Here is a 27777-nt window from a genome sequence, read left to right as displayed (position 1 = left end):
GAGCTCCACATATGATCCCAGGGTCATTCCCAATCATCTAGGTTCCCTGCCTTGTATGTGCAGTCACAGACAGGCTAAGGTAACTTAACTTTCCAAACAGTAGGGTCCTTGGTGCTTAAATATTCACTCATTTCATCAGGTTACCAACTGGTCCTCATTGAATAGATTACCATGTTCAAGAATAATGATCTCTGATGTAGTTTTCCTATCAGCATATTAGTAAATATTCTTAGCTGCATTTTTAGATTAGCCTTAATAAAAGATTCATGGGCAGAGAGAGAAAGATTCCAATTCTTTAAAAAAGGCTAAAAATTTTTGTTTATATGCAACTGAGAAAAAATTAAAAATTAAATGTGCAAAAAAAAAAAAAAGGAAGGATGTTAATTCCCTTGGCAAATACAAAATTCATTGATTTTGCCAGGATTAGTGTGGGACTGTGTATGGGACCATGTCACTGACTCATTTGTGACCTTCAGCAATGTAAAGTGAATGCTCAAAATTACAAAGCACAAACCCGGCCCCAAATTAAGAGGCACGAGAAAACCCCCCCAAATCCATTCCTTTGCAGAGGCAGGAAACACTGTGTATATTTTTTTTTTGATGTATTGATAGATGTTGCTGATTTTAAAATCCTTTTCCATTTTCTTATTTTTTTCTCTAAAAAGTTTTTATATGAGATGACTCTCTGGGAAGGAATAGGGATTATAGGAGAAATATTGCCCATTTAAAATAAAAATATCCATAAGAAGAAATATGTAAAGAAGGTAAGTGACATTGATAATATCCTGCAATATGGGCCTGAACAGGATCAAGGCATGAAAAGACAAATATTAAAGGATATTAAAAGACAGATCATCATCCAGGAAACCCCCAGTTAACCTCTGATGCAGAAATGGGGAGCTCTGGATAACAGGTTCCAGTCAACTTAGACTTAATGGTTACTCAGAACAATAGTACGGGAGAATTTTTATTTTAAGGGTTTAAATATTTTGTTCAAATCCTCGTTTTTGAGAATATCTACAGTTTAATAGTTGTGGGATTAAACAAAGGACAACTGTCCCTGACAATAATACAGTATCAATTTATTTATTTTAGTTTAAAGTTTACAAAGGACAGTTAGGTGGTACCATAGGACCAGCCTGGAGTCAAAAAGGCTCATCTTTGTGAGTTCAAATCTGGCCTCCGACACTTACTAGCTGTGTCTCAGTTTCCTCATCTGCAAAATGAGCTTGAGAAGGAAAAGGCAAACCACTCCAGTATCTTTGCCAAAAAAAAACAAATGGGGTCACTAAGAGTCAGACACAATTGCTTAACAAGAATAAAATGTTTTCAAGAGATTCTTCACAACAAATATGATATAGATAGGCTGAAAGCATTGATAGTCTCAAGGCCACTATAGTCATTAGCATTCATCTCGTTCTTCTAGGGATCAGGATAAATAAATATAAGGGGCAAGGATGGGTAGTAGAAAGAACCAAGGTACTGGGAAGTCCGAAGAAGTAAGTTCTCACCCTGACTCGTCTTTGACTTCTAATTAGCTATGTGATCTTGGTAATAATTACTAATTATAATTATTGTTTAGTTGTTAATAATATCAATTAGTATGAATTGTCATAACAATGATAACTCACATTTACGCATTTCTTTAAGATTTACAAAGCATGTCACTACACAAACCATCCTGTGATATTCTCAGATTGGGTGGTCCAATAGATAGAGTCAGGAAAAACTGAAATTGAATCCTTCCTCAAGACACATTAGGTATGCAAAGTCTTAACCTCTCTTGACCTCAATTGCCTCATCTGTAAAGTAGAAATAATAATAGCAGCTGCCTCCCAAGATGGTTGTGAAAATCATGAGATAATATTTGTAAAAATGCCCTTCAAGTCTTAAAATATACATAAGTTGTGATGAAGTATTATTTCTACTTTTAAAATGAAGAAACCGGAGCCCACGGAAATTAAGTCACTTGCTTCCCAGCTAGTAAGGGTTAGTTCTTGTTCTCAGTGCCAGGTAGGCTGTCTCTGAGTTGAACATTTTTTCCATCACTCTGCTCTGGTCCTCAGTTTCTCACCTGTAAAGTGAAGGGATGGAACTGGACCATCTCTGAGATCTCATCACCAAAAGTGAGGATTATCATACCAACTCTACCAAACTTTAATTTTAATTTTTAATTTCTACAGCAGTAATTTCACAAACAATTCTCATTATACTGGCTGTCCCAAACAATCAGTGCAATAAGACTTTGGGGATACTATCTATTTATCTATCTATCTAACCTCTATCTATTTATCCATCTATCATCATGATTAAATCTATAACTTTTCCCATTGCATCTAGTTCTGATGTCTGAAACCAAGTAAAACAAGTCAAATTTTCTTTTTTACAGAGCAGCCCTAAAAGTACTTGAAGATAGATATCACATGCCAACACTTGCCCTCATACCCACCCAAAAACACCCAAAAGTCTTCTCTTAATTCAGGCTAAACATTCTCAATCCTTTCAAGCAATACCCCTATAGCACAGTCTCCATTTACCACACTACCCTAGGCCATCCTCCTCTGGCTTACTTGTCAAGATTTTTTTTCCTAAAACGGGCACCCCGAATTAACCGTAACATCCCAGATATATTCTAATCAAATACAGCACCCAGCTAGGACCTGCACTTTCTGCCTCTTACAACTGTCCGAGAATGAATTTAGCTTTTCAGATAACTTGTCACATAATTGTCTCAGACTGAGTTTCCAGTTCACGAAAACACTCAGATCTTTCCTCAAGAGCTATAGTTTCTCCCCACCTACTTAAACATTACACAACTGACTTTGTGAATATAAGTGTAGGATTTGACATTTATGCCTTTAAAATTCCATCTTTTAAGAATTTTTCTTTGTTTTGCTTTTTAAAGCTTTATCGATGTGTTTTGTTTACATTACAAACATTTGCAGATGATTCCCACCTTGTGAGAGGCCTCTTGTAACAAGATACAATTAAATAAAGCTAATAATAGTTACCTCATCTGAAAGCACATGCCACATTCCACATCTGTAGCACACACCCTCTCCACCTCTCTATTTTTAAAAAAATGAACAAAATTCTATTTTCTCTTTCTTTTCTCTCACCCCAACCTCGTTGGAAAAAGAAAAAGAGAAACAAATTTCTCATAGCAAAAATGCAAAGTCAAGCAAACGAGTGTATTCAAATGACTGTAACAAAATAGACGTGTCCCATTCCATACCCTAAATCTATACCCTAAACCTCTCAGTCATAGAGTCCTCTGGAATCACGAATGGTCATTGTACTATTGAGCAAAGGTCTTATGGTTTTCAAAGTTGTTCATCTTTATAGTATTGTCATTAGATAAATTGCTCTCCTGGTTCTGTCCTTTCATTCTCCATCAGTTTAAAAGTCCTCAAAATTCTTCATTTTTATAATGTCAGTGTTAAAATATAAATTTTTCTTATGCTTATGCTCTCTTTGTCCTGCATCTGATTAGATCTGCTCTATTGTTCTAGCATGTCAAGATGTTTCTGTACACAATGATTCTGTTAGTCCAATAGGATAACTTTCCCTTTCAGATCTGAGCCATCTATAAACTTGACAAGTTTGCTAACTATGCCTTCCCTAAGGTCTTTGATACAATTAGGACAGAGCTTGGCACTTAGCATGGTATATAGTAAGTGCTTACTAAGTGCTTAATAAATGTTTTTATTCATTCATTAATAATGAAAGTTTTTAACCTGGGGTCCATGAACTTGGTTTTATAAAAATATTATGATAACTATATTTCAATCTAATCACTTTCCTCGGCAGTCCTGTGTATTTTGTTTTATGCATTTAAAAATAGTATAGTGAGAAGAGGTCCATAGGCTTTACCAGTTGGCTGCCAAAGGGATCCAAGATACAAAAATTAATCAATTAATAAACAATTATTAAGTGTGCCAGGCACTGTGTCTTAAGCACAGAAAGAAGTAAAAGACATTCTCCCCCTCACAAAAATGTCTAAGAACCCCTGATTTATAAGGTCAAAAACAAACCCTTAGGATGCTTCACTGGAATTCTTTGTCCACACTGAAAACAACCCACTAATGACCACTCTTTGGATTGTTCTTCAACGGTTCCTGATATGTCTATCTGTATTACTGTCTAGTCCCCAGCTCTATATCTTGAACCCAAGCAGATCATGAGGGACTGAGTCAAATGCTTTTCTGTTCTACAATCTACCCAATTCACTTTCCCAAAAAGGAAATGAAGTTAGTCTGGCATTGTGAGACAACTGGCTACCAGGTGTCTACTCATGTGTGAAGAAATGTCAGTTGCAATAACCCCCCTATTCCCCACTATGGTGTGCACATCTTTTGAAGGCATTGAAATAAGCCAGTTTTTTGACCATTCCAAAACAGCATCCTCAACCCTCAGCGTGGCTCAATTTTATTAATAGCCTTTGCTGGTTTTCACCTTGTTAAAGAATTTTTTGAAAATCAAACTCTAGGCAGACTGCTTCCCTTTTTCTCTTCCCCAACCCCCAATCTAGACCAGCAATTTCACTGATATAGGAAAGTCCTAGTGAGGGACTTCTCCCAACTCAGAGCACTAAATCTCTTGCATGTTTGTTTTGTTTTGGAGACCAAGTCTACCTAAATCATTACTAATGAATCTGATCCCACTACTTTGAGCTGCTCCATTTCCAGTCTTGGCCAATTTACCTCTCTTGGGCATCCTGGTGGTCTCCTGCTCTAGAAGGTAACCATATTGGTGCTTAACTTAGTGCGGACATCCAGTGGGCTTTAGAACTCCCAAGTTCATGCAATTACACCACCCTCAGCCTACGCAGAAGCAAGGATTATAGTGTGTGCTGACACACTCCATAATCTTAAAATCTTAAGAGAGTTCTGTGGGGCAATGGAAGATAAAGGCACTTGACCTGGGGCAGGTCACACAGTCAGTATATGTCAGAAAGGAGACTTGAAGCCATATTTTCCTAAGTCTGAAGCTGACTCTATCTACTACAACACTGAGTCTGTATCTACACTTCTCTTTTCTCATCCAAAAAAGGCTAAAATTATAATACTTGGCTCATGCCAGTTGATGTTTCCTATGAAAAGCGATATTGAATCAATAAAAGATTGTCAAAAAATTCAGTATCTTATGAGATTAAACAGGATTTAAGACATGGATATAATCAAGTCTCAGTTATCTATATTTAACTATTGGTATAACAATGGCTATAGCCATTGATGCTTGTGGGATAACACAGATAATAAAAAATCCAGAGAGTTTCCAAGCTTCATTTTAGTCTAGAACCTCGACCTCTTCCCTCATTTGAGCCAAGTTGGTCCCAGATAGTAAGCTCCAACACTTAGCACAGCATCTAGTACACAGTAGGTGTTTAATAAATCCTTACTGACTAAAAAAAAACAACTGATGATGTATTCAATTTTACTCCATTCCTCCATACCAGTATAAATGGCAATGAGCACAGCAATAATTAAATGGTAAGTAATAAATAATGGGTAAGGAAATAAGGAGGGGGGAATTCTAAAAAAAGATAATTTGAATAATTAGTTGCAAAGAAATAAAGAAATGGCTGCAATTATGATCCATAGCAGTATTATCATTGGCAAGATAAGGGGATGAGAAAGGGAAACAATTTCTAATGTGTTTCCCCAACAGGGATCGATGCTCACGCACTGAATAGGTAAGCCAATGTGGAAACAGTCATGGGATAAGAAGTGTTCCTCACATTTCCAGTACTTTCTCTTGCATTTTCTAAAATTTTAATTTAATTTTTGAAACATGATATTTAACCACTGGTATAGGAGAGCACTCCTGGGTTTTGTGCACAAAGAAATCATAGATCTCCTGAAAAGCTGAAGCCCATAAATGATTAGACACCAGGATTACATTATTCGAAAATCATTTTTAAGAACTACAGCTTGCACTGTATCACTGTCACCCTCCACTTAAAAGCACTTCAGAAGAAAAATGTTACTCATACCCAAAACAATGTGCGTGCTTTTCCCCCTAAAGTGGAGACTCTGGCCTAGGAGAACATAGGATAACTAACCTAGAACTGGAAGAGAACCTTGGAGGCCAACTAGCCCAACTCCCTCATTTTACATACAAGGCCTTCCCCTGAGGCCCAGGGAAATGAATTGCCGAAGGTGACCCAGGTGGTACAGGTGAGGTGTAGGAACTGAACCCAGGTCCTCTCTCTGTAGAGTGAGGGCTCTTTCCACAGCACCAGTACCGGGCTCACTTATTTAGTATAAAAACACACTTATTTGACGTGGAATTCAGATACTTAAAATTCTTGAACTAGTAAGTGATTCATTGCAGAGACTTTCAATGGGCTTCGTGGGGGAAGGGAAGAGTGATGTTCCAAACTTATGATTTCATCATTTGGGGTACTTCTACACTAATGATCAGCAACTTCTTTGTACCCTACAGTTCTGGGAAAGGAGACGGAGGCATGGTAAGGGATCATGTCCAAAATCCCAGAGTTATGATGGGTCAGAGACAAGTTCAGCTCTATCCACGACTCCATGCTATGCCTTTTCAATGAGCTTGTCATTCAGTCGTTTTAGTCATGTTCAGCTCTCTGTGACCCAAGGTAGGGTTTTCTTGGCAAAGACACTGTAGAGGTCTTGCCATTTTCTTCTCTAGCTCATTTTACTGATGAGGAAACTGAGGCAAACAGTGTTAACTAACTTGTCTAGGGTCACAACAGCTAGTAAATGTCCAAGGTTGGATTTGAACTCATGAAGATGAGACTTCCTGACTCCAAAAAGGAATAGCAAAAGGAAATTTGTATAAATTTGTCACAATGTCATAGATATTTGAGGTAGGATAAACACTGGAGATTTTCTCATTCAAACCCCCCATTTACAAGGATGGGAAAACTGAGGCCCCAAGAGGCAATTATCTTCCTTAAATCATATTCTTGTACATAAAATCTATCTGTTTTTGATCATTTAAAGTGAAATCTGCCCCAAGGACAGAAACAATAACCTTATTTTAATTGGTATGATGCAATTTGGTCCAAGGGGAAAGGAATGAATCTGAAATCAGCAAAGACCTAGATTCAAACCTCTGACACTTACTGGTCAAGTAACCATATGCAAGTCCCATCACCTCTTGCAACCTGAACTCCCTCATCTGTAAATGGGACTAATTCTGAAGTTCTTATTCACAGGACTGTTATAAGGTCCCTATGGAAAAATACATGTAAAGATCTTAGAAAGCGTGAAGGCACTATACAGATATTACTTTATTATTATTATCATCATCATTATTACGGCAATTAACATTTACAATTAACCCACTCACTTTGACATGAGTATCAGCATCAAATATCCATTTGAAATACTTTCAAGAGCTATATAGAGTACAAACAGCATGGTCTAGAGGAGCCAGAAAGAGCTTGCTTCACGTACTGCCTCAGATGTACATTTGGCTGTGAATAAGAAGCTTAGAAAATTGCTTAATCATTCAGTGCCCTAAACCAGAGGTGTCAAACAAGAGGTCCGCAGAATGAAGGCACCCATGCGCCCAAAACAGATTAAACTATAATTGGGAAATATTTAACAAAATAAAAAATATTTCCAATAGAACACAGATAATCCTAATAGGTGGTTTTCTAAATCACCATTAGCCCAGAGGCATCCTTACCTATGGTTTACTACTCTCTCCTTTCTCTCTCTAATATAAGCTACAGATAATCTGCCAACCACTATTGGGAGGAGAGTTGCCTCATCTGGGATTCTCTATGGTGGTGAAATCTCAGAGCTAGTTCCTATCCCTATCTTATATGGATTCATAATTAAGCACAATTCATAATTAAGTTCAGACTCAGATGCCTTACTGGAGCACAGAGTTGATTCTAGATTATTGAAGATGATGTCAGAAGAGTACAAGATATGGCAAGTCTGACCAAGCTGGAAAGGGGATCAAGTACAGGCTTAGAGATGTATCTATCATCTCAGGATCAGCTCCATCAAGATCAGAGAAATTCATCACCCAAAGACTACACAGTATAAAGTTGAAAGGAGAGTGTGGGAAGAGGCTGGCCATAGCACCTTGTGAAGACAATCTACTGAGTATGGTGGAGTTGTGATCTGCATCAGTGCAAGGAGCATTGATATCAGTGAAACAATGCTTTTTAAACTGTGGGGAAAATTTGGCAGCATTAAAAGGTTTCTGAACATGCAATGACCAAAAGTTAATTAAAAATCAAATGTTTAATGAATCTAAAGTGGTTTTGGCAGCACTTGCTAGTGAGGCATCATGCAACTTCACTGCCACCTTAGTTCTGAACACAAAGCATGTGCACTTTGCATTTTGTATTCCATAGGGCCACACAACACCAAGGAATGCTTCCAAAAACAAGAAAAAGGGTGAGAGTGGAAAAAGTTTAAGAAGACCTGCTTTAAAGTAGACAAAATATTAGAATTCAAGGTAGCCTTCTTTGCAAATAATTCAAGAACTCCACATAGGCTACCATTATGTTCTACTTAAGGATACAATGCAAGAATAAAAGGTTCAGTTAGTACTACTGCTTTGCCTACATATTTCATTACTCACAGAAAGCAGCACACATGGTTAATGGGGGACCTTAATTCCTATATTTTTAACCAACAGGGCAATCCGACCCTTTGCTTTTTCTTTGCTTTTTGACACACTGAATCATCCATATCTAAAATTAAACATCAACTATTTTAGGGACTAATTTTTAAAAATAAACATGACAAGTCACAATGAGTCCTGTTATGTCAGTAGACCCTAAGAAAACCAATTTACTTGGCATGTTGAGGAAGCATTCAGAACTTTAACAAGCATACATCAAAATCTGAGGGGTGAAAAAAAAACAACACAAAAAATATTTTTGTAAAAGTAAACTACTCCAGAACACAGATTTCCAAATGAATGGTTAAAGCTCTAAGTTTTGAAATGGACAATTGCTGATTCACCTCCAAACTCCTTTTCATGGGTGTCAAAATGATTTAGAAATAAAAGTAACAAAAGTTTGGAGAAGAGGTCAAGAAATATTACACTCCCTCCTTTCCCTTGGTGGGGTGGAGGACTATGGGTGTAGAATTTTGTAGAAGCTGTCACATGTGGTAAATATGGTGGTTGGCTTTCTTTGACTATGGTTTTTTTCCCCTTTCTTTTCCAAGGGAAGGTTTGTTGGAAGGGAATAGATGAATGTTTCAGAAATTCAGAAATGACTGTAATATAAAAACAAAAGGTAGTAATAAAACTTTTATAAAGAAGAAACCGGGAATTAAAAATAAAAAGAAATAAAGGCAACAATAGGGTCAGCAAGGAGGAAAGCTGCTTATTCTCTAGTTCAGTTCAACATTCATTGACTATCTCTGTGTCAATACTATATTATGTACTTAAGTACGTAAATAGCAAAATGGGTTCCTACTTCCAAACAGGAGGAGAATTAGAAAGATACGGGGAGAGGGATTAAATTTACTAGTTCAAAGACATAGAAACATCTATGAAGGACTTTGAGAGTACAGGAGGGAAAGACAAATTTCAGCTTTGGAAAGGGGATTCAAGAAGGTTCCAGTGAAAAGGGGGACATTTAAATGATGCTTTTAAGGCTAGGTGAGATTTTGATAGGGACAGATGGGAGAGCAGGCATTCAGGCTATAATGACATGAATGAAGAAATATATTTGAGCAAGCGCAAATAACCCATTTTGATTGTAGAAAAAGCACAGGTATACCTTGTTTTACTGCTCTTCACAGATACTGCTTCCCCCGCCCCAGCTGAAGGTTTGTGGCAATTCTGTGGCAAGTCTATTGATGCCATTTTTCCAACAGCATGTGCTCACATCGTGTCTCTGTGCCACATTTTGGTAATTCCCACAATATTTCAAGTTTTTTATTATTATCATACTTGTTAAGTGGTCTGGGATCAGTGATCTTTGATGCTACTATTATAATTGTTTTGTGGTGCCATAAACTTTTCCCATACAAGATGGTGAACATAATCAATAAATGCTGTGTGTGTTCTGATTGCTCCACCAGTCAGCCTTTCCCCATCTCTCTCACTTTCCTCTCTCCCAATTCCCTAAGACACAGTATTGAATAATAATAATAACCCTATAATGGCCTCCAAGGGAAAGTCAGCAAATTTCAAAGTTGTCTTATTTTAAGAAATCACCACAGCCACCCAAACATTCAGCAACTACCACCTTGATCAGTCAGCAGCCGTCAATATCAAAGCAAGACCCTCCATCAGCTACAGGATTAGGACTCACTAACAGCTTAGATGATGGTTAGCATTTTTTAGCAACAAAGTATTTTAAATAAAATATGTACATTGTTTTCTTAGAAATAATGCTACTGAACATTTAATAGACCAAAGTATCACGTAAACAACTTACATATGCGCTGGGAACCAGAAAATTGTGTGACTTGCTTTATTGTGATATTCATTATATTATGACAACCTAGAACCAAAATATCTCTGAGGTATGCCTGTACAAGAAAGAGAAAATTAGAAGAAAAGGTTGGTACCAGACCATGAGGGTCTTAAATATCAGACTAAGGAATGTGAATTTAATTCATCAAGCAACAGAGTTAATGAGGTTTAAACAACAGCATGATTTGATTTATATTTTCAGCCTCAGTACTCATGATAGAACCTTTCCAGAACAGGAGGAGGAAGAGGAGAGAAAGAAAAGGAAGAAAAGGAGGAGGAAAAAAAGTAAGGAATCTCAGAAAATGGTAGAAGACCTGAGTTCAAATCTTCCTGAGATACTTACCAGCATGCGTAAGTCACTTAACCACTATCTGCCTCAGTTTCCTCAACTGTAAAATTGGAATAGTATTAGTACTATCTCCTAAGGTCCTTCTGAGGATCAAATAAAATAATATTTATAGAGCACTTAGCACAGTGACTGGCATATGGTAGGTAGGTACTTAATAACTATTTCTCCCTCTCCTCCCACCCCTCCAAATATGGTACCAGTGTGTAGGATGGATTGAAGAAGAGAAAGATGGGAGAGGCAGAGGCTGGCTGGGAGGCTATTGCAATTATGCAAACTAAGAGAAAATGTGGGTTCAAACTCTGCTGGTGACACAGGAAAGAAAATGATAGATGTGAAAATTATTTTGGAGGTAGAGTAAATAGCATTTGGCAAGTGATTAGATGGAGAGAAAATGAAGTCTCAAAGATAATGTCAAGGTTTCACGCCTGGGTACCTAGGAGATAGAGATGCCATTAACACAAGATCACAGAAGCATCGTTTTCAAGCTAAAAGGAATCATGTCAGTCATTTGATTCAACTCCTTCATTTTACAGACAAGGAAATGAAGATCTAGAAAGGTTTAAGTCTATTACCCAAGGTCACACTGATTGTCAGAGCCAGGATTTAAACACAGGTTGTCTCCAGCCAAATCCAGCACTTTCTACCATAGCATACTCCCTTTAGAAATGGGGAAATCCGAAAGGGGAGCAGGTTGTATGGAGGAGGTTATAAGTTTAGCTTAATTGATGTCTTCAAGGTCACAGGACCTCTGACTACCAGGTGCCCATAACCAATGGCACAAACGCATCTAACAGAATTGGGCAAGTTTCAGATTTTATCGAGGACATAGCTGACTGACCTTGAATCCCAGCAGCAGCATTACTCAGTCCCCTGCTGCATGTTGTGCCTACCCTAAAACCTCCCACAGATACAGCCCATTTAAGAAAACATCCTCCATCTCACACATACACACAGACACCTCACACAGGGGCAAAAACAGACACTCAGAGAAAGCACCCTGGTTAAAAGACTTCCTGGAGCTACTAACTATCTAGCTCTCCCCCCTGTCTCTACAAATCGGATCTGCAGCATGAAGGCAGGTTTAGAAACTCCAGCCCAAAAGAATACATTCTCTCTGCCTTTATTGTCCTAGTTTGTCCTTCAAGCCCTCCAGGGAAAGGGGCTAGTTCCCTCATTCGGAATTCAAGCAACAGTTGCTAGCTTCCTGAGATACAAATCAATTGACCTGTCTTAGGCTAATGTGTTACCAACTTTGAAGAGGAAACAGGATATTCAGGTGAATATAACTCTGAGACAGAAAATAGGTTAAGAGCTTCAGATGTTAGGAAAGGATTTACATGGACATGATCCAAATAGAGGTGTGAATTGGAGCCTTAGGACTTTATGATATTACAAAGAAAGTATAGAGAGAAAAGAGGAGAGAGGATGGAGCCTGGGGTGATGCCTCCATAAAGTGTAGAAAGAGGAAGAAAAGCCAAGGGAAAGAGAGAGAGAAGGAACAAAGGAGGAGAGGAAGTCAGAGTGCCATGAACAAGAGCCAGGATTATAAATAACAACAGAGTGGGGGTGGTTGACAATGGTAAATACTGGAGAGGTACAGAAGGAGAACTGGGGGGGGAGGTGAGCGTTTATTTAGCATTTAGGTGGTTAATGGTGATTTCAAACCTTTGCTGTAGAATTCAAATAGGATCTTGCTTTGAAACTAAATGAAAACATAAAAAGTACCATGTAGACAATGGGAAGAGAGTGAAGGATTTGGAATAAGAATGTAAATCCTAGCTCTTACATTCCCAATTTACTACCAGTGAAACCCTGGGCAAATCGCACAATCCGTCTGGATCTTAAAATCCTCATCTGTAAAAGGAAGAAATTGGAGTAGATGACCTCTAAAGATCCCTCCCGGTTCTAAAACTGTGACTTTATGACTTGAACCTGCTTGAAAGAAGGAAGTTAATTAAATGCTGATGATATTCGCGGTTGTATAAACTCAGGTTCAGGTTAATAAATGAGCTTTGGTGGTCTTATCTAGGTTTCATTCCCTTTCTAATGTCAAGATCAGGTTTAGAATTTCTACATTAAAAATCTTGGGGAAATCTTTCAGCTTCTTTACTAAATTGAACAATGCTAAATGTGTATCTTCATAAAAACTATTTTAGCAAGTATGGAAGTGGTAAAGTTGGCCTTCTACTCTGAAGACTGTGTCTTCATGGTAATCAAAAAATTAATGGAATATAGTTCTAAGTAAGAAAAAACGTATTTAGGGTTTCGTTTTTGTTTTTTTAGTGTAGCCATGGGGAGATCAGGGAGCATGTTGGTGAGAGATCCAGAGAATATGTGCATGAGAAAGGGAAAGAGTGAGGAGGAAAAGGGGATAGATCTTTGAATCTTTTTGTGCCACTTGTAGTTCATCCTTGTTTTCTAAAAAAGGACCAAGGACATCACAAGATGATGTCTTTTTTTTTTTTTTTTTTGGAGGCAATTAGGACTAAGTGACTTGTCCAGGGTCACACAGCTAACAAAGGTCTGAGGTGAGCTTTGAACTCAGGTCCTCCTGACTCCAGGGCTGATGCTCTATCCACTGCACCACATAGCTGCCCTGAGGATGATGTCTAGACTCATGTATGAATTAAGTGAGGCAAATTTGCACCAAGACAGCAGCCTCACTCTCTCTTCCAGAGTCACTGAGGTCCAGCAGCAAGACAAAAGTCAAGACGACTGGCCATGCTCCAGGATGCGGTGGATGGCGTCTTTGATGTCTGACCAAACTCTAAGTGTTCTCCAGGGTCTGCTTCAGCTGCCTTCATGGCTCTTGTAACAAATAGTTCCCATCCACCCATTCAGATAGGGAAAGTCTTCACATGCTTGGGGTTTGCACCACCTCTTAGCAAACCGCACTGAGGAGCCTCATTCTCCTCATTTGGCTTTGTGGGATTTCTGAGTCATCCATTAAGGTGAGAATACAATTTATTTTTTGTCATCTGTAAAATGATAAAACAAAAAAAATACTTGCAGTACTAAGGGGAGTTAATGTAAGGAAATATGGTAAACTACCAAGCCTACACAGATATTTTAATAGTGCAAGTAGATTCTTCTTTTTTTATTATTTTATTTGTTTTCAGTGTTCTACAATGATTTCCATACATCTTATATTTTCTCCCCTCTCTCCCCCCCTTTTCCCCTACCTCTCCACTTCCTCTCTGGGATGACATACAGTTTTATATAGATTCTACACATACATTAAGTAGATTCTTCTGTGACAAACTCACAAATCCTTTCAAGTACTTTTTGAAAATATTTCCATCACTTCCAAAACTAAATACACCTACCTCAGTTATAATGAACATCCCCCCATACAAATATTTGGATCTAAGATTAATGATCTGCAATTTTAAATCATTATGGGATTATTCTTTTATTTTCCAAATAAAACCTGGGAGAACAACCTTCAACTATTCATGATCACTTTGAGTTCAGAGAGACAGGAGACATGTTAACAACAACAAATTCTGAATCATCCAGTTCAGGGATGCTCACAAAGGTTGTACATGAGGACAGCAGCCTTCTCTAAAATATTTTATTACCATGAAATCTGATATACCTTTACTGCAATTGTATTCCTGACTTTAATAAGATAATTCATTTGAAATATTTTTTTTATGATTATGAACAGATCCTATTTTAAATAGACTCTTCTCTAAGTTAAGTTGCTTTAATCTACTTTTTTACAAGAAAACTAGGACATTCCAAAATGGTGTTCTGAGCCCCTTAAGGATAGAGCCCATGTCTATATTACTACTACTACTACTACTACTACTACTACTACTACTACTACTACTACTACTATACTATGAAGAAAGTAGAAGAAGAAGAAGAAGAAAAGCTGGCATTTTATAGTGCTTTTAGGTTTGCAAAGCACTTTACAAATGATGTCTCATTTGATCTTCACAACAATCTTAGGAGCTGAGTTCTATTATTATGTCCATTTTACAGCTGTGGAAACTGAAGGATAAGTGACTTGCCCAGGGTCACACAATTAGAACCTATCTGAGTCAGGATTTAAATTCAGGCCTTCCTGACTCGAAGTCTAGCTTTACGTACTGGACAATCTAATTACCTTCACATGCCCAGTATAGTGCTATGTATGTATATAGGGTGATCTTGAGGACTAGCACCTCTGGTGTGAGGATTATTGATCCCTTTTCAGGTCTGCTTATCCACCTTTGGTGTCCACCTGTCACCCAACTCTCACCTGTGGCTACAAGAAATAGTAGCATGTGCCATGGCCACACCCCAGCAAAACCATCTCAGGAGACAGGCTAAAGCAGGCTGACAGTGACCAACAGGCCTCAAACCCTTTGGTGAGTCAGGTGAATGTCTATCCCAAGCATGTGAAGACTTTCCTTGGTGTAATAGTAAGATGAGAACAATTTGTTCCAAGAGCCATGAAGATGGCTGAATTGGTGGCTGGGGGACTCTTAGAACTGGGTCAGATATTGAAGATGCCAAGGTCATCCAATGCATCCCAGGCCACTGGACTTCAGTGACTCTGGAAGGGAGAATGAGGTTGATGCCTTTGTGCAACTCTGCTTCACTTAAATCCAATTCACACACAATTCACGCACAAGTCAAGACATCACCCTATGAGGTCACTAGTCCTCTTTGAAAACAAAGGACCAATGATAACAACAGTGCTCTGGGTATACAAAGCACTCTGTGCCTAAGTGTTGGGTGAGCGAAGGTTACTTCTGGGATATTTGTGACAGAATGATCTATTTCAAAAATTTTATGGCAACTGGAAAATAAGCTAAAGCCCTGACCCATGAACCCTGTATAATTTCCAGCAAATTCACTTTAATAAAAGATTATTATGTAACTGATACTGAAAAGACTTCTCCCCATAGCCTGTTCTTAAATTTCCAATTTCGAGAATCACTTTCTAAGGGAGAGGAAATATTCCTTTAGGCAAAATCAAAATCAAGATTTTTTTCATCATACACATTTCTGCATCAGTTGTACAAGGCCCATTCTGTCTTTCTGCCATCCTGCATTTTTTTGTTTGGAATCAGAATCCCTCAGTCATTTACATTCCTAAGGTTAAAATGGAAAAAAATCTGAGCTCCTTCACTCTGACCCTTGAGGTTGCAAGTCTTATTTGGTGTGTTATTTACCAAATAAACCGCAAAGTAAACACCTCCTACCACTTCACTTTCAAGCTATTTTTTAAAAAGGTTTCTAGTTACAGGAACATTTTATTTCTAAATTTTCTATGGCTTAGAACAATATTCACATATTTTAAATGATCAAGAATGTACATAACATATGAGAAAACAATGTGAATTCTTATTTTCTTGAATATACGCATTTCCTTGAAAAGCTCTGTGTTGTGGAATGTTAACAACTGCTTCACAAATGGTTCTGCAATTTCCAAAGACACTGTTGTTGCTTATCGATGCTTAGTGACCGCATTTGGGGTTTTCTTTGCAAAAAAACTGGAACGGTTTGCCATTTCCTTCTTCAGCTCATTTTACAAATGAGGAAAATGAGGCAAACAGAATTAAGTGATCAGCCCAATGCCATACATCTAGTAAGCATCTGAGGTTGGATTTGAACTCAAGTCTTCCTGATTGCAGGTCCTGGGCACTATCTACTGTGCCACCTAGCTGTCCTAAGATATTCCTGAACCTAAAACTCTTCTGTGTTTCCTTGTAGTAGCGATTGTACCATAAAGTCAAAAGCACAATTTTAAGGCGCTATGAGAAATATAAAAGAAAACCTGGTCCCTGTCCTTAGGGAGCTTACAATCTCATTGGGCAGGTTTAACAAATACACATAAAATGTTAGACATCATATGATTTGGAGGAATGAGGGGCACATGGCATATGGAGCAAAAAGCATAAGCATTGTAAGATTTCTAGAGAAGAGGGGAATGAGCATGGCTGGGCTGGAATGTTTAGAGAAGGATTCAGCAAAGAGGTTAGATTCATTAAGAACTGATCACTTATAGCAGATGACATTTTCTGTTCGGTGGCCAGCCAGATCACCATCAAATTCAAGTGTAAAAGCGAGTTTACTGTAAGGACAGATACCAGAATCTTGCAAGGCAGCCCAAACATGAGGCCAGACCCCACAGCAACCCAGGGTCACTTTGGATTCCTTTTTCCAACATTTATCTCATTTTTAGGGAGTAATTATTTATTGTTTGGATATTAATATCTCTTTGGATACAATTTCTACATAGATCTGGATTTGAAAGGAAACTCAGAGTGCAGTTATTCCAACACCCTTATTTTACAGATGAGGAAACTGAGACTCAGGAAGGGTTAAAATGACTTGTGTAAGGCCACACGGGGAAGATTTAAACCCAGATCCTCTGATTCCACAACCAGGGTATGTGGCTTAGAGCTCCTAGGTGATGGGATAAGGGAAGATCTTAGACTTCTCTCAGTCTGAGAACAGAAAGGGTAGAAATAATAATAACCTGCTGGAGAGGTAGGCTCTCTGAAATGTCTCCAGGCTATCTGGATTGTTTGTTTATTTATTCTGTATGACTATCTTTTCTTTGGCACTCCCTCCACTGATAGAAATCAGCAGTTCATCTATAACCTGGAGTCTCAGAGGATAGCTCAGGGCACTGGGAGGTTAAATCAGCTGCCCAGGGTTATGCAGCCAATATGTCATGGGAAGGACTTGATTAGCTCTCCATCTACCAAGCTGCCGCCAAAGCATTTAAAACCAATATTATTTCAACTACAGTATTTTGTCATTTTTCCAGTTGTCAAAAACATGGGATTTTTTTGGTAACATGGGGTATGAAGAAGAAACATTTATTAAACACCTACTATGTGCTCATTAAACATTTGGTCCTTTTGATCCTCACTACAACCAAGTAAGGCTGATATTCAAAAGCACCCACACGCAAAACAGGAACAGGGAAGAAATTCCTACCAAGATGATTGGAGGTTCTATCCAGGCCCAAATAAAACAAGTGTGAACCCTTTTTAAAATGGGGGAAAACTGCAAAATATAAATCTACAAATCAATAATGCAACATATCTGTCATCTCATTCGTTTGAGTACTCCATCCAAAAATGAGGATTGCCATTATGGTGCATAGAAGAGGAACACACTAGGAAAAAGGTATACAATATATAAATAATATAATTAATAATAATATAATATTAAAATACAGCTGTCAAAAATAGTTGCTATTAGACTCAATAAAAAATATAAGGGCTAGAATGAATAGTCCACTAGACTTGGAATCAATGACACCTGAGTTCAAATCCTTCTTCAGACATTATGTGACTATGGTAAGTGATTTGGGTGCACTTGAAACTTGGTGCCAGTTTCCTTACCTGCAGACCAGAAACAATATCTTCATCTACTCTGAAGTCTACATGGGCATTACATCAACTGAGCATGCTTATAAGGACTGGATTCATCTACACGTCCCCTGATTACATGGAAAATTAATAATACCTATCTCTTAGTACAGTGCCTAGCACATAGAAGGTGACTGATAAATGTTTATTGATTAATTCGCTGATTGATTGACCTCACAAGATTGCTATGAGGTTTGCAAACCTTAAGGAGAGACAGGGACACAGACAGAGAGAAACAGAGACAGAGACAGAGATCGGCCATTCTATTTATCTATACTTCAATACGATTTCGAACCCTACCAACCACTTTACTGAACACAGTAATCAACAATCTCTTAACTCCCAAATCCAATGGTTTTTTTCTCAGTGATCTAAGAGCATATTTGGGCACCATCAGTCACTCCACTCTCCTCTCCTCTGGCATCTATGACACTACTTTCACCTCTAATGATTCCTTCTCCATCTCTTTTGCTGAACCATCATTTATATCTCACTCTTTAATAGTGTCACCCCAAAGGTCTATCCCAGCTCCTCTTTTTCTCTTTATTCTCTCACATCGATACAGGTTCAGTCATCTCCATGGGGATGACTCAAATCTCTATATCTCTCCTTAAACACTCTCCTGAATTCCAGTTCCATAACACCAGCTGCACCCTGAGTCATCTCCTCCCCTCTCCCCACTTGTCCTCTCAGTAGCTCAAGATCAACATATGCAAAACAAAATTCATTTCCCACCCAAATCCCATCCATTCTCCAATTTCTCCTATTTCTATGGAGAAAGCCACTAATATTTCAAGTCACCAAATTCAAAAGCTCAAAATTATCCCTGATTCTTGATTCCCTCTTCTTCATCCAGTCCCTTAATCAATCATTTGCTAAGTCTTGTTGATTGTTCCCCCGGAAAACCTCCTCCTCTTTCCCCTTTTCTCTACTCAGTTACTACCCATGTCTCCATGAACTACTGAGATAGCCTCTATTCTCTCCCCTTCCCAAACTATCCTCCATATAGCTGTCAAGTCAATATTCCTAAATCACTACTCTATCCATGTTACTCCCCTGTTCAAAAATGCTCATTGACCCTCTTGGGCCTTGTAAGACAAAATGCAAACTCCTCCACCTTCATTTAATAATAACCTGGCAATCTGGTTTCCATCTATCTTTCCAGACTTAATTATCACTCCTTTTCATACATTCCAGTCATACTTGTCTTCTAGCTGTTCTCTGAATTAAGTAGACCATCTCCTTCTCCATGCCTACCTCTACCTCCTCCCATCCCCATGCCTGAAATAAATTCTCTCCTAAACTCTACCATTTAGAGTTCCTAGCATCCTTCCAGGGCCACCTTCTACAACAATCCTTTCTTAATTTCCCCCTAGATATAAATTTTGTTCATCTTTCTACTAAAATTAATTTGTATTAATTTATCAGGACAACATGTGTTACATTCTTCTACCTGAGTATACTTTTTGCAACATAAAACTGTTTCCTTTTGTTTCCTCCAGCATCTAGCACAGTATACATAGTCATCTCTTTAAAAATGCTATGGGATAAGAACTAGGCACTACCCTCTTTTATTTCATTGCTATATGAAATTCCAGGATGTAGAACCTCCCTTTACCACACAGTCTCTGCAAATTATAGTGTCCAGAGTACTAAGAAAGTTAAGTGATTTACCCAGAGTAACAAGGTCAGTAAACGTCAGAGGTAGAACTTGAACAATCTTCCTGACTGTAAGGTCAGTTCTCTATCTACAAGAGTAGGTGCTCCTCAAAACAAACGTTTGATAAATTGAAGATACCAGAACAAAGAAGACAACATTTCCTCTGAATTGGTCATGCTACATATCTAGAGTGTTGTCAAGATAGTTAGAAGGGACATGAATAAAATGAAGCAAATCCACAGTATATGTCTGAAATCAATTAATATTATGTCTTGTGAATAGTTTGAAGGAATTCAGGATGTGTAGTCTGGAAGAGAGAAGATTTAGAATGGTCCAATGCTGGTTGTTTGCAGTCATCTGAAGAACTGTCATGTGGAAAAGGGAATGCAATTATTTGGTTTAAATCCTGAACAGGTAAGCAGAATTCAGTCTAATATAAGAAAGAATTTCCTAACAATTAGGAAAAACCAAATTGGTTGTTTCATTAAGTAGGAAGAACTACTTGCTGATAAACTTTTAGCAAGGATCTATGCATTCTGTAGAGCAGGAGATTAAACATTTTTTGTTGATTCCCAGAGCCTTTTGGCACTCTGGTGAAGCCTACAAACCCTTTCTCAGAATGTTTTTCAATGGCTAAAATAAAAACATATAGGATTACAAAGGAAAGCAATTATATTAAAACAGAGTTATCAAAATACTAAAAAAAAAAAAAAAGTTCATGGACCCCAGATTAAGCACCCCCTGATGTGGTAGATTAAAGTAGCTAGCTACTTCTAAAGTTCCTTACATTTCTAAAATACTATGATCTCTTATCCTTACTTTTTAAGCTTGAGACAGCTGGACCCTGTGCGCTTAAACACCATTACTCTGAGTTTTTCTGTTACTTCAGGTCAATTACAGAGATTCAGTTAAAAATCCTGCTGAGCCCAGGTTTGTAAAACAGGCAACTTATAGAACTCTTCATAGGTTACAGTGAAGATTTAGCACAGGTTTCCTAGCTTTTCTTCTCTGTTCAGCTCAGACATCATCTTTAAAAAAAAAAAACTTACCATGTGCAACTATGTTGTTATTATATACACATGGGAAATCACAAGCACCACAATACAGTTCTCCGTGGACCATGAAGGATGAGAAGTACAGTAAAGCCCCAGATGGCAAAGGAAAGACCCAGAACTTTTGACCCCACATTCTACAAGTAACGAAAGTCCCTTTCACCTGCTTATGAAGAGGAAAGGGGTTCTTCCCTTTAAAAAAAACAAAGAAACCTCTCCACTTAAGTTTTTGTTAAACTTGCTTGTTAAAGTATCGAGAACTGAGTACAAAGTATAAAACCTGAAAATCTTTATATGAAAAAACCTGAAATTTGCGATGTATTTTTTCGCACATTGTCAAGCAACACAACAAGGAACAAATACACCCACCGCGGTGTTTGCAACGTCCCTGGGACTACCACAACCTCCCTCTTTACATTTTTTCTCAATAGCTGAAGCTCAGGTTTCTCTCCTTTCCTCTCCCATCGCAACACTCCACCCCACCCCCAAAACCCCAACATACAAATACATACAAAAGGAAACTCTTAAAATAGGATAGGTTAGAGTCGAATACTTCAGAGCGAAGTTTTCTGTTGTGTCAGCTATAGAAACACCGGCGCTTAGGAACCGAGTAAGTGGCTTAACCCGTTTCCAGAAGGAGGTGGGAGAAGTCAGGCCCCAGCAGCCCCCCTCCCCCGCCCCGAGGGGTGAAGTGGCCAAAATAATGGGACAGTCACAAAAGGAAGAGGGCGGGCTGAGCTACACCCCACAATCTAGGGTCTTAGAGCGCACAGGTGCGCGCACAACCCCTGGAAAGAAAAACCTCACAGACCCCAAAGAATGTCAGAGTCGCGACAAGCCAGCAGCCCAACTGGCCAGGTGGGTGGTTCCATACCTGGACAGCGCAGGCCCCGCCCTGAGGCAGGGTGGGGGGTGGAGGGAAACCGAGCCCGGAGATCAGGTCTTCCACACCCCGCCTGCTCTGAGCCCCTCTGTCAGAGAACTGAAGTACCTTTCAAAGCTCTGGGGATGGGGGAGGGGGAAAGAGCGGTTCACCGTAAGAGCGGAAGGAAGGAGTGAGGAAGGAGGGAAAGAAAAAGCAGGAATCTCCACCCCTGTGCCGGGGCAGGAGAGAGCAGAGAGGCAGCGCCGAAGAACTGGAACCAGCGATCACTCACATCCTTGTTACATTTGCAGACACAGCATACAGTCATAGACGCCTCCCCACCTTGGACCTCAAAGAGCGCTGGGCTTCGCGATCAACATGGAATGGAATCGTGTGTGCTGTTACACTAGCGTGTCCTTTACTTGGCCTAGGTTGTAAACTCCAGGACCATCTTCTTGGTTAAACTTTGTAACCCCTGAAGACACACACACACACGCGCACGCACACACACACACATGCACACACACATGCACACACACACACACACACACCCTGCTCCACAGCTGGAAAAACATCCTTCTAAAGTGAATTCCGGGGCCACAGTCTTGGCTAAACTTTGTAAACACTTAGGACAGACAGACCCCTGGAACATAACACACCAAACACCTACCTCGAGGCTGAGTACGCACTTATCCTTCTAAGTAAACTCTACAAACATATAGTCTTGACTAAACTTTGTAACCTCCTGCGACACACAAGCACACACATACCACATACACACACACACACACACACACACACACACACACACACACACACACACACACACACCCAAACCCCACACCTACTCCAGGGCTCAACACACACTTCTGGCCCTTGCTCATTCTTCTAAGTAAAACTCCAAAGACCTTGTCACTGGTAAACTTTTTAATCTCAGTCCCCAAGTCAGTGCTCAGTATTAGCCCTGTATGACACTGTATGTAAACTTCTGGTGCCAAATCTTGTCTAAACTTAGTATCCCACCCCTCCCTGGCTGACCACTACCACGATTGGCGTCAGCACCTTACAAGATGCTTTGCACACAGTAAGCGCTTCAAGACTGCTTGTCGAATTGAATTGTGGGCTTCACCCGAGTCCCACCGCTCAGTTTGACCTCAGGCAGGCGAGACCCCCAGCCTGCACGAGGCGCCCGATGGCCGTCCCCTCCCGGGCCCTGCAGCCTCCAGCCCAGCGCTTGTCGCAGCTCAGATCCCCTGGGGACCCCCAGCTCGGGTTTCCCCCAGACTCACCCAAGCAGCGGATGAGGAATCCAGTGGGGGGTTTGAGCGCCCGGCGCATCCAACCCTCCCGGAGCGCCTCCAAGTGCTCCTCTTTGCCCTGGATCAGCAGGACCTGCTCGTCGATCCAGCCCAGGAAGAAGGTTTCTGCCACGGCGGCCGTCACCTTCTTGTTCCAGAAATGCTGCATGTTCTCCGCTTTGAAGTCTGCGAAAATCTCGTAGCCGATGTGGTGACGAGCTAGCTGCCTGCCCTGGGGCAGCTGCTGCCGCTGCTGGGGCGGCTGCTGGGCCGGCTGCTGCCCCACAGCTGGGGCCGAGGCCCCCTGCTCCGCTCCGCCTGAAGTCTTCACCGGCCCCCCAGCGTGGCTCAGGACGATGGCTAGGGAATGAGGCGCGATCTGCAGAAACTTCTCCATTTTCTGAGGCATCGCCCCCCGCCTCTGCTGGAGTGACTGCCGCTGCTGGGTGCCTTCTCACCGTCGCCTCCCGCTCCTGCAGCCACAGGGTACTGGCACTTGGCTGCAAAACAAAATGAGGAGTGACCCCCTGGCCAGCCCCGCCACCAGCCTCTTTCTCCCAACCCTCCCCAGACGAGGGAGGTCACCCAAAAACTCGCTTCTCGTCCCCTCCCCAGCTGGGAGACCCTATCTGTGGCTATCCCAGAACAGCAGTCGTACCTGCGGCCCCCCACTCCTGTTCCAAAGGAGAGTCTCCCCAGAGACCTGGGGCGCAGATGGCAAACCCCCCTCCCGGCCACTCTGGTCCCATCCCAGCCTAAGGAAGAGTCCTCTCCGGGGTCAAGGGGAGTCACCTCCAGCTCGGGGTGGCCTGGCCCTCGCTCATCTTCCCCCCTCGGTCCCCCGGTGCATCGACCCACAAACTTGACTCTCTCGGCGCCCTTGCCTTGCCCTCGGCGCCTGGCTGACTCGGCACGGAGGGGGCGGAGAGGAAGACGGGGAGGCGGGCAGTTTGCAGGGAGGCTGGGGAAACTTCTCTGCTCCTGAACTGAACCATAGGAATCCGAAGTAAGGGGGCAGCCCCGGCGGTGAAGGAAGCCCTAGGGGAGGGAGGACCGCAGGGCCAGGCGGCCTTAGAAAGCATTTATTCTCCAGCTAAACCACCCCTGGGTGATTGCTTTGCGCCTTGCCAGTCTCTTCCCTAACCCCCAAACTCTTACAAACTCCCCAAAAGAATAGCGGACGTTCTAACTTTGCAGCTAAGTTACCTTGGCAAGGGTTTCCAAAAGTTATTGCCAACCGGTACTCCCAATCGAATTTGGCACAATCTTTTTCTTCCCCAACCCCAAACACCTATAACCTACATGCACCGGTATATGATTGGATAATTCAATTCAATCCAACAAGTACGCACTCAGCGTGTGCCAGGTACCGTGCTACACCCTTGGGAGACAAGGCAAAACAGTCCTGGACCCAGAGGAGCTTAAATTCGATAGTATGTGGACAAATAAGAAAAAAAAAATGTGTATAAAGTAATTTTGGAGAGTCCTAACAGTCATGGGGATCAGAAAAGGAGATGGCACTTGACCTGAGCATTGACCACGACTAGGGATGCCAAGAGTCCATGGTTAAAAAAGAGGGAGGGCACTCCTGTGCCAAGACTAGGAGGAGAGAGATAGATGATCTTATAGCAGAAAACAACGGAGGCCGGTTTGATTGGAATTCTGATGGGAGGTGGGGGAGGGCAGGCCGGTGATTTGACAAAATTGAAAGACACAAGTTGGAGCTGGAATTTAAAGGCTTTAAGTGAAAAACAGGCGTTTGTATATTATCCTAGAGCAATAGAGAGCCAGGGATGCATCTGGCGGGGAGGGGCGCGTAGCACGATCTGTGCTTTAGGAATATCAATTTGACAGCTGCTGTGAATAAAATATGAAGTGGGGGGATAGACGGGGGAAGGGGAGTAGAAGTAGGAAACTCATTAATAGGCTATTGCCATAATTCAGGTGGGAGGTAATGAGGCCCTAAAGTACTATGTTCCAGCCACTGCGCTAAAAGCACTGAGGATACAATTTGTTGTTGTTGCAAGCTGAGTTCAAGTCCTGCCTCTGCCCATTACTATCTACATGACCCTGGGCAAGTCACAACCTCCCAAGGTCCCACTTTCCTCACAACAATGAGGTCAGCACAACATCTCCGTAGACCTTCAGTTTGGTAGTCAGTCTAATAATATCTCTTCTCTCCCACACTTTCCTTCGGAGCCTCCCAAACGCTGAGCTAGCTCTGGCAATGCGTGTATCAACCTCATTATCAGTGTGTATATCCCTGGAAAGTACACTACCAAGGTAAGTGAACTTATCCACAACATCCAAAACTCCATTTGCTGTATGGGATGATTCCAGTTGTGATGGTGTGGCAGGGGCTGATGGAGCACCTGTGTTTTCTTTGTGTTAATTGTTAGGCCAAGATTAGCACAGGCAAGAGAGAATTGATCCAGACTTTGTTGCATCTCAGCTTCAGAGGCTGCATTGAGTGCACAATCATCTGCAAACAGAAAATCATGCACCAACACTCCCTCCACTTTGGTCTTGGCTTGTAGCCTTTTCAAATTGAAGAATTTACCGTCAGTGTGGTAGCCGACCTTGATGCCGTGTTCATTCTCAATGAAAGCATTTGACAACATAGGTGAAAACATCATACTAAAAAGCATGGGAGCAAGCACACAGCGCTGGTTCACTCCGCTGGTGACGGACGGGAGAGGATTGACGACATGGATGGCCTGGCCAACTTCCATAAAATGGATTCTGGGAGAAGTTAGCCAATCAAAGGGAAGGACTTCGGAGGCTGCAGGGTACTTCCAGTGTGAAGTCTAGGGGTGGAGTGAGCTTTCATGGTAGAGTGGAGATGTTTCTGCAGCACTGTAGAGGAGATCTGTTCAAGATCCATGTCAAAACAGGTACCATTTACAAACAGAATCAGTGCCTAATACACAGCAGGTGCTTAAAAAATGCTAATTGAAGGATCTCTTCTTTCCTCATAGATATTGTTCGGAAATACCTGGGACAAAGAACTGATGCAAAGTGAAATGATCAGAACCAGGAAAACATTGTTCACAGTAACAGCAACAATGTATGATGATCAACTGAAGGGTTAGGGTGAAGGACTTAGTTCTTCCCAATACAATGATCCAAAACAATTTCAAAGGACTCAAGATGGAAAATGCTATCCTCCTCCATATAAAGAACTGATGGTCTCTGAATGCAGATCGAAGCATACTATTTCACTTAATTTTTTTGTGTTTTTCTTTCTTTTGATCTGTTTCTTCTTTCACAACTGTGGCTAATATGGAAATATGTCTTACATGATTGCACATATATAAACTATATCAAATTACATACTATTTTAGGAAGAGAGGAGGAAAGGGAGGAAGGAAGAAAAAATGGAATTCAAAATCTTGTAAAAATGAATGCTAAAAATTATCTGTACATATAATTGAAAAAAATAAAATACTTTAAAAGGATACCATTAACAAGTCATGGACCAAGATACTGGACAATCATGCTACCCGTGCTCATGTTCATTTGTACAAATGCTCCATCAGTCATGCTGAAAAAATAAACAAAAAAACAAACGAAGGCCTTATTGGGAAAACGAAATTCACAGAAGATTTAGAAACCTATTAGAAACAAATAGACATCCACAATAACAGAAACCTTGTTTCCACAAATGGTACAAGTTTCTTGAAGTTGTAATTGCCTGTTGACATACCTGCCCCAACCTTCAATGATTAAAGTTACTGAGTTACCAAACGACTCATGATGAAAAATGTTATCCACATCCAGAAAAAGAACTATGGAGTCTGAATGCAGAACAAAGCAGATTATTTACTTTCTCTTTTTTTCTGTCTTTTCTTTCTCATGGTTCCTCCCACTGGTTCTAATTCTTCTTTACAATATGAGTAATGTAAAAATATGTTTAATATGAATGTATATGTAGAGCCTATATCAGATTGCAAGACATCTTATGGGGGAGGAGAAGGGGGAGAAAAATTTGGAACTCAAAATCTGATAGAAGTAAATGTTGGAAATTAAAAATAAATAAATTAATTAGTTTTTTAAAAAGTTACTGAGTTGGCTAGTACACACTTGCAATGCCAGCGACTGGGAGAGGCTGATGAAGCTGGTGAATCACTTAAGCTGCAGAGTCCTGAGCTGCAAAATCAACCTTATCCAGTGCCCACACTAGGTCTAGCACCAATGTGATGAGCTCTCAGGAGTGGGGATCCACCAGGCTTTGTGAGGAGAGAAGAGCCGATTCAGATTGGAAAGAGGGCAGGCCAAATCTGTAGTGGGGCTGGGCCTTCCCAGATTAGGCAAGATAAGGAGGTCAATTCTAAAAAATTTTTTTTAATTTTTTTTTAAAAAGCACAGCTACTGAGTTTCTGGCTCTCACCTCTTCATTTCTAAGAGCAGTGATGAAAACAAATATTAAAATACACGAAAGTTCTTCAGTAATTCACTTAAATATATATGTTCTACACATGTTGCATCTTGCTGCTCATTCTTGTGACCCAGCAATAACTGATTTTAATGACAGGGCTATGTTGCAAATGACCCTACAAATTCTTCTTCCTCTTCTTTAGATTCTTAAGAGCAGGATCAATTAGTTAGTCATTAAATTAAAAGGTTCTCTTTCCAAGTTCTGCCCTGAGGTGTGTATCTCATTGAAAAGGCAATGAATGTGTCATGCCCAGCCATCTCCAGAGTCACAGAATTACAATCATACAGAACTCTCCCAAA

At 40.4% G+C, this 27777-nt stretch overlaps 1 protein-coding gene across 1 annotated transcript in view; it reads right to left on the bottom strand.

Annotated features, from left to right (window-relative positions):
• The window catches only part of LOC140514721 (uncharacterized), a 108453-nt gene extending 82817 nt beyond the window's left edge, over positions 1 to 25636 (bottom strand). Inside the window, exons 1-3 of the mRNA XM_072625154.1 lie at positions 25601 to 25636; positions 23833 to 24078; positions 23032 to 23540 (exon numbers count right to left, since the gene is read on the bottom strand). Of these exons, the coding sequence (XP_072481255.1) occupies positions 23032 to 23540; positions 23833 to 24078; positions 25601 to 25636 (791 nt within the window). The remainder of the gene's footprint in view (positions 1 to 23031; positions 23541 to 23832; positions 24079 to 25600) is intronic.
• Positions 25637 to 27777: the final 2141 nt, after the last annotated feature.

The sequence above is a fragment of the Notamacropus eugenii genome, chromosome 7 (assembly GCF_028372415.1).
Source record: "Notamacropus eugenii isolate mMacEug1 chromosome 7, mMacEug1.pri_v2, whole genome shotgun sequence".
Classification (NCBI taxonomy): domain Eukaryota; kingdom Metazoa; phylum Chordata; class Mammalia; order Diprotodontia; family Macropodidae; genus Notamacropus; species Notamacropus eugenii.
The sequence above is the reverse complement of the archived record's forward strand: the minus strand, read 5'-3'. Positions and strand labels throughout refer to the sequence as shown.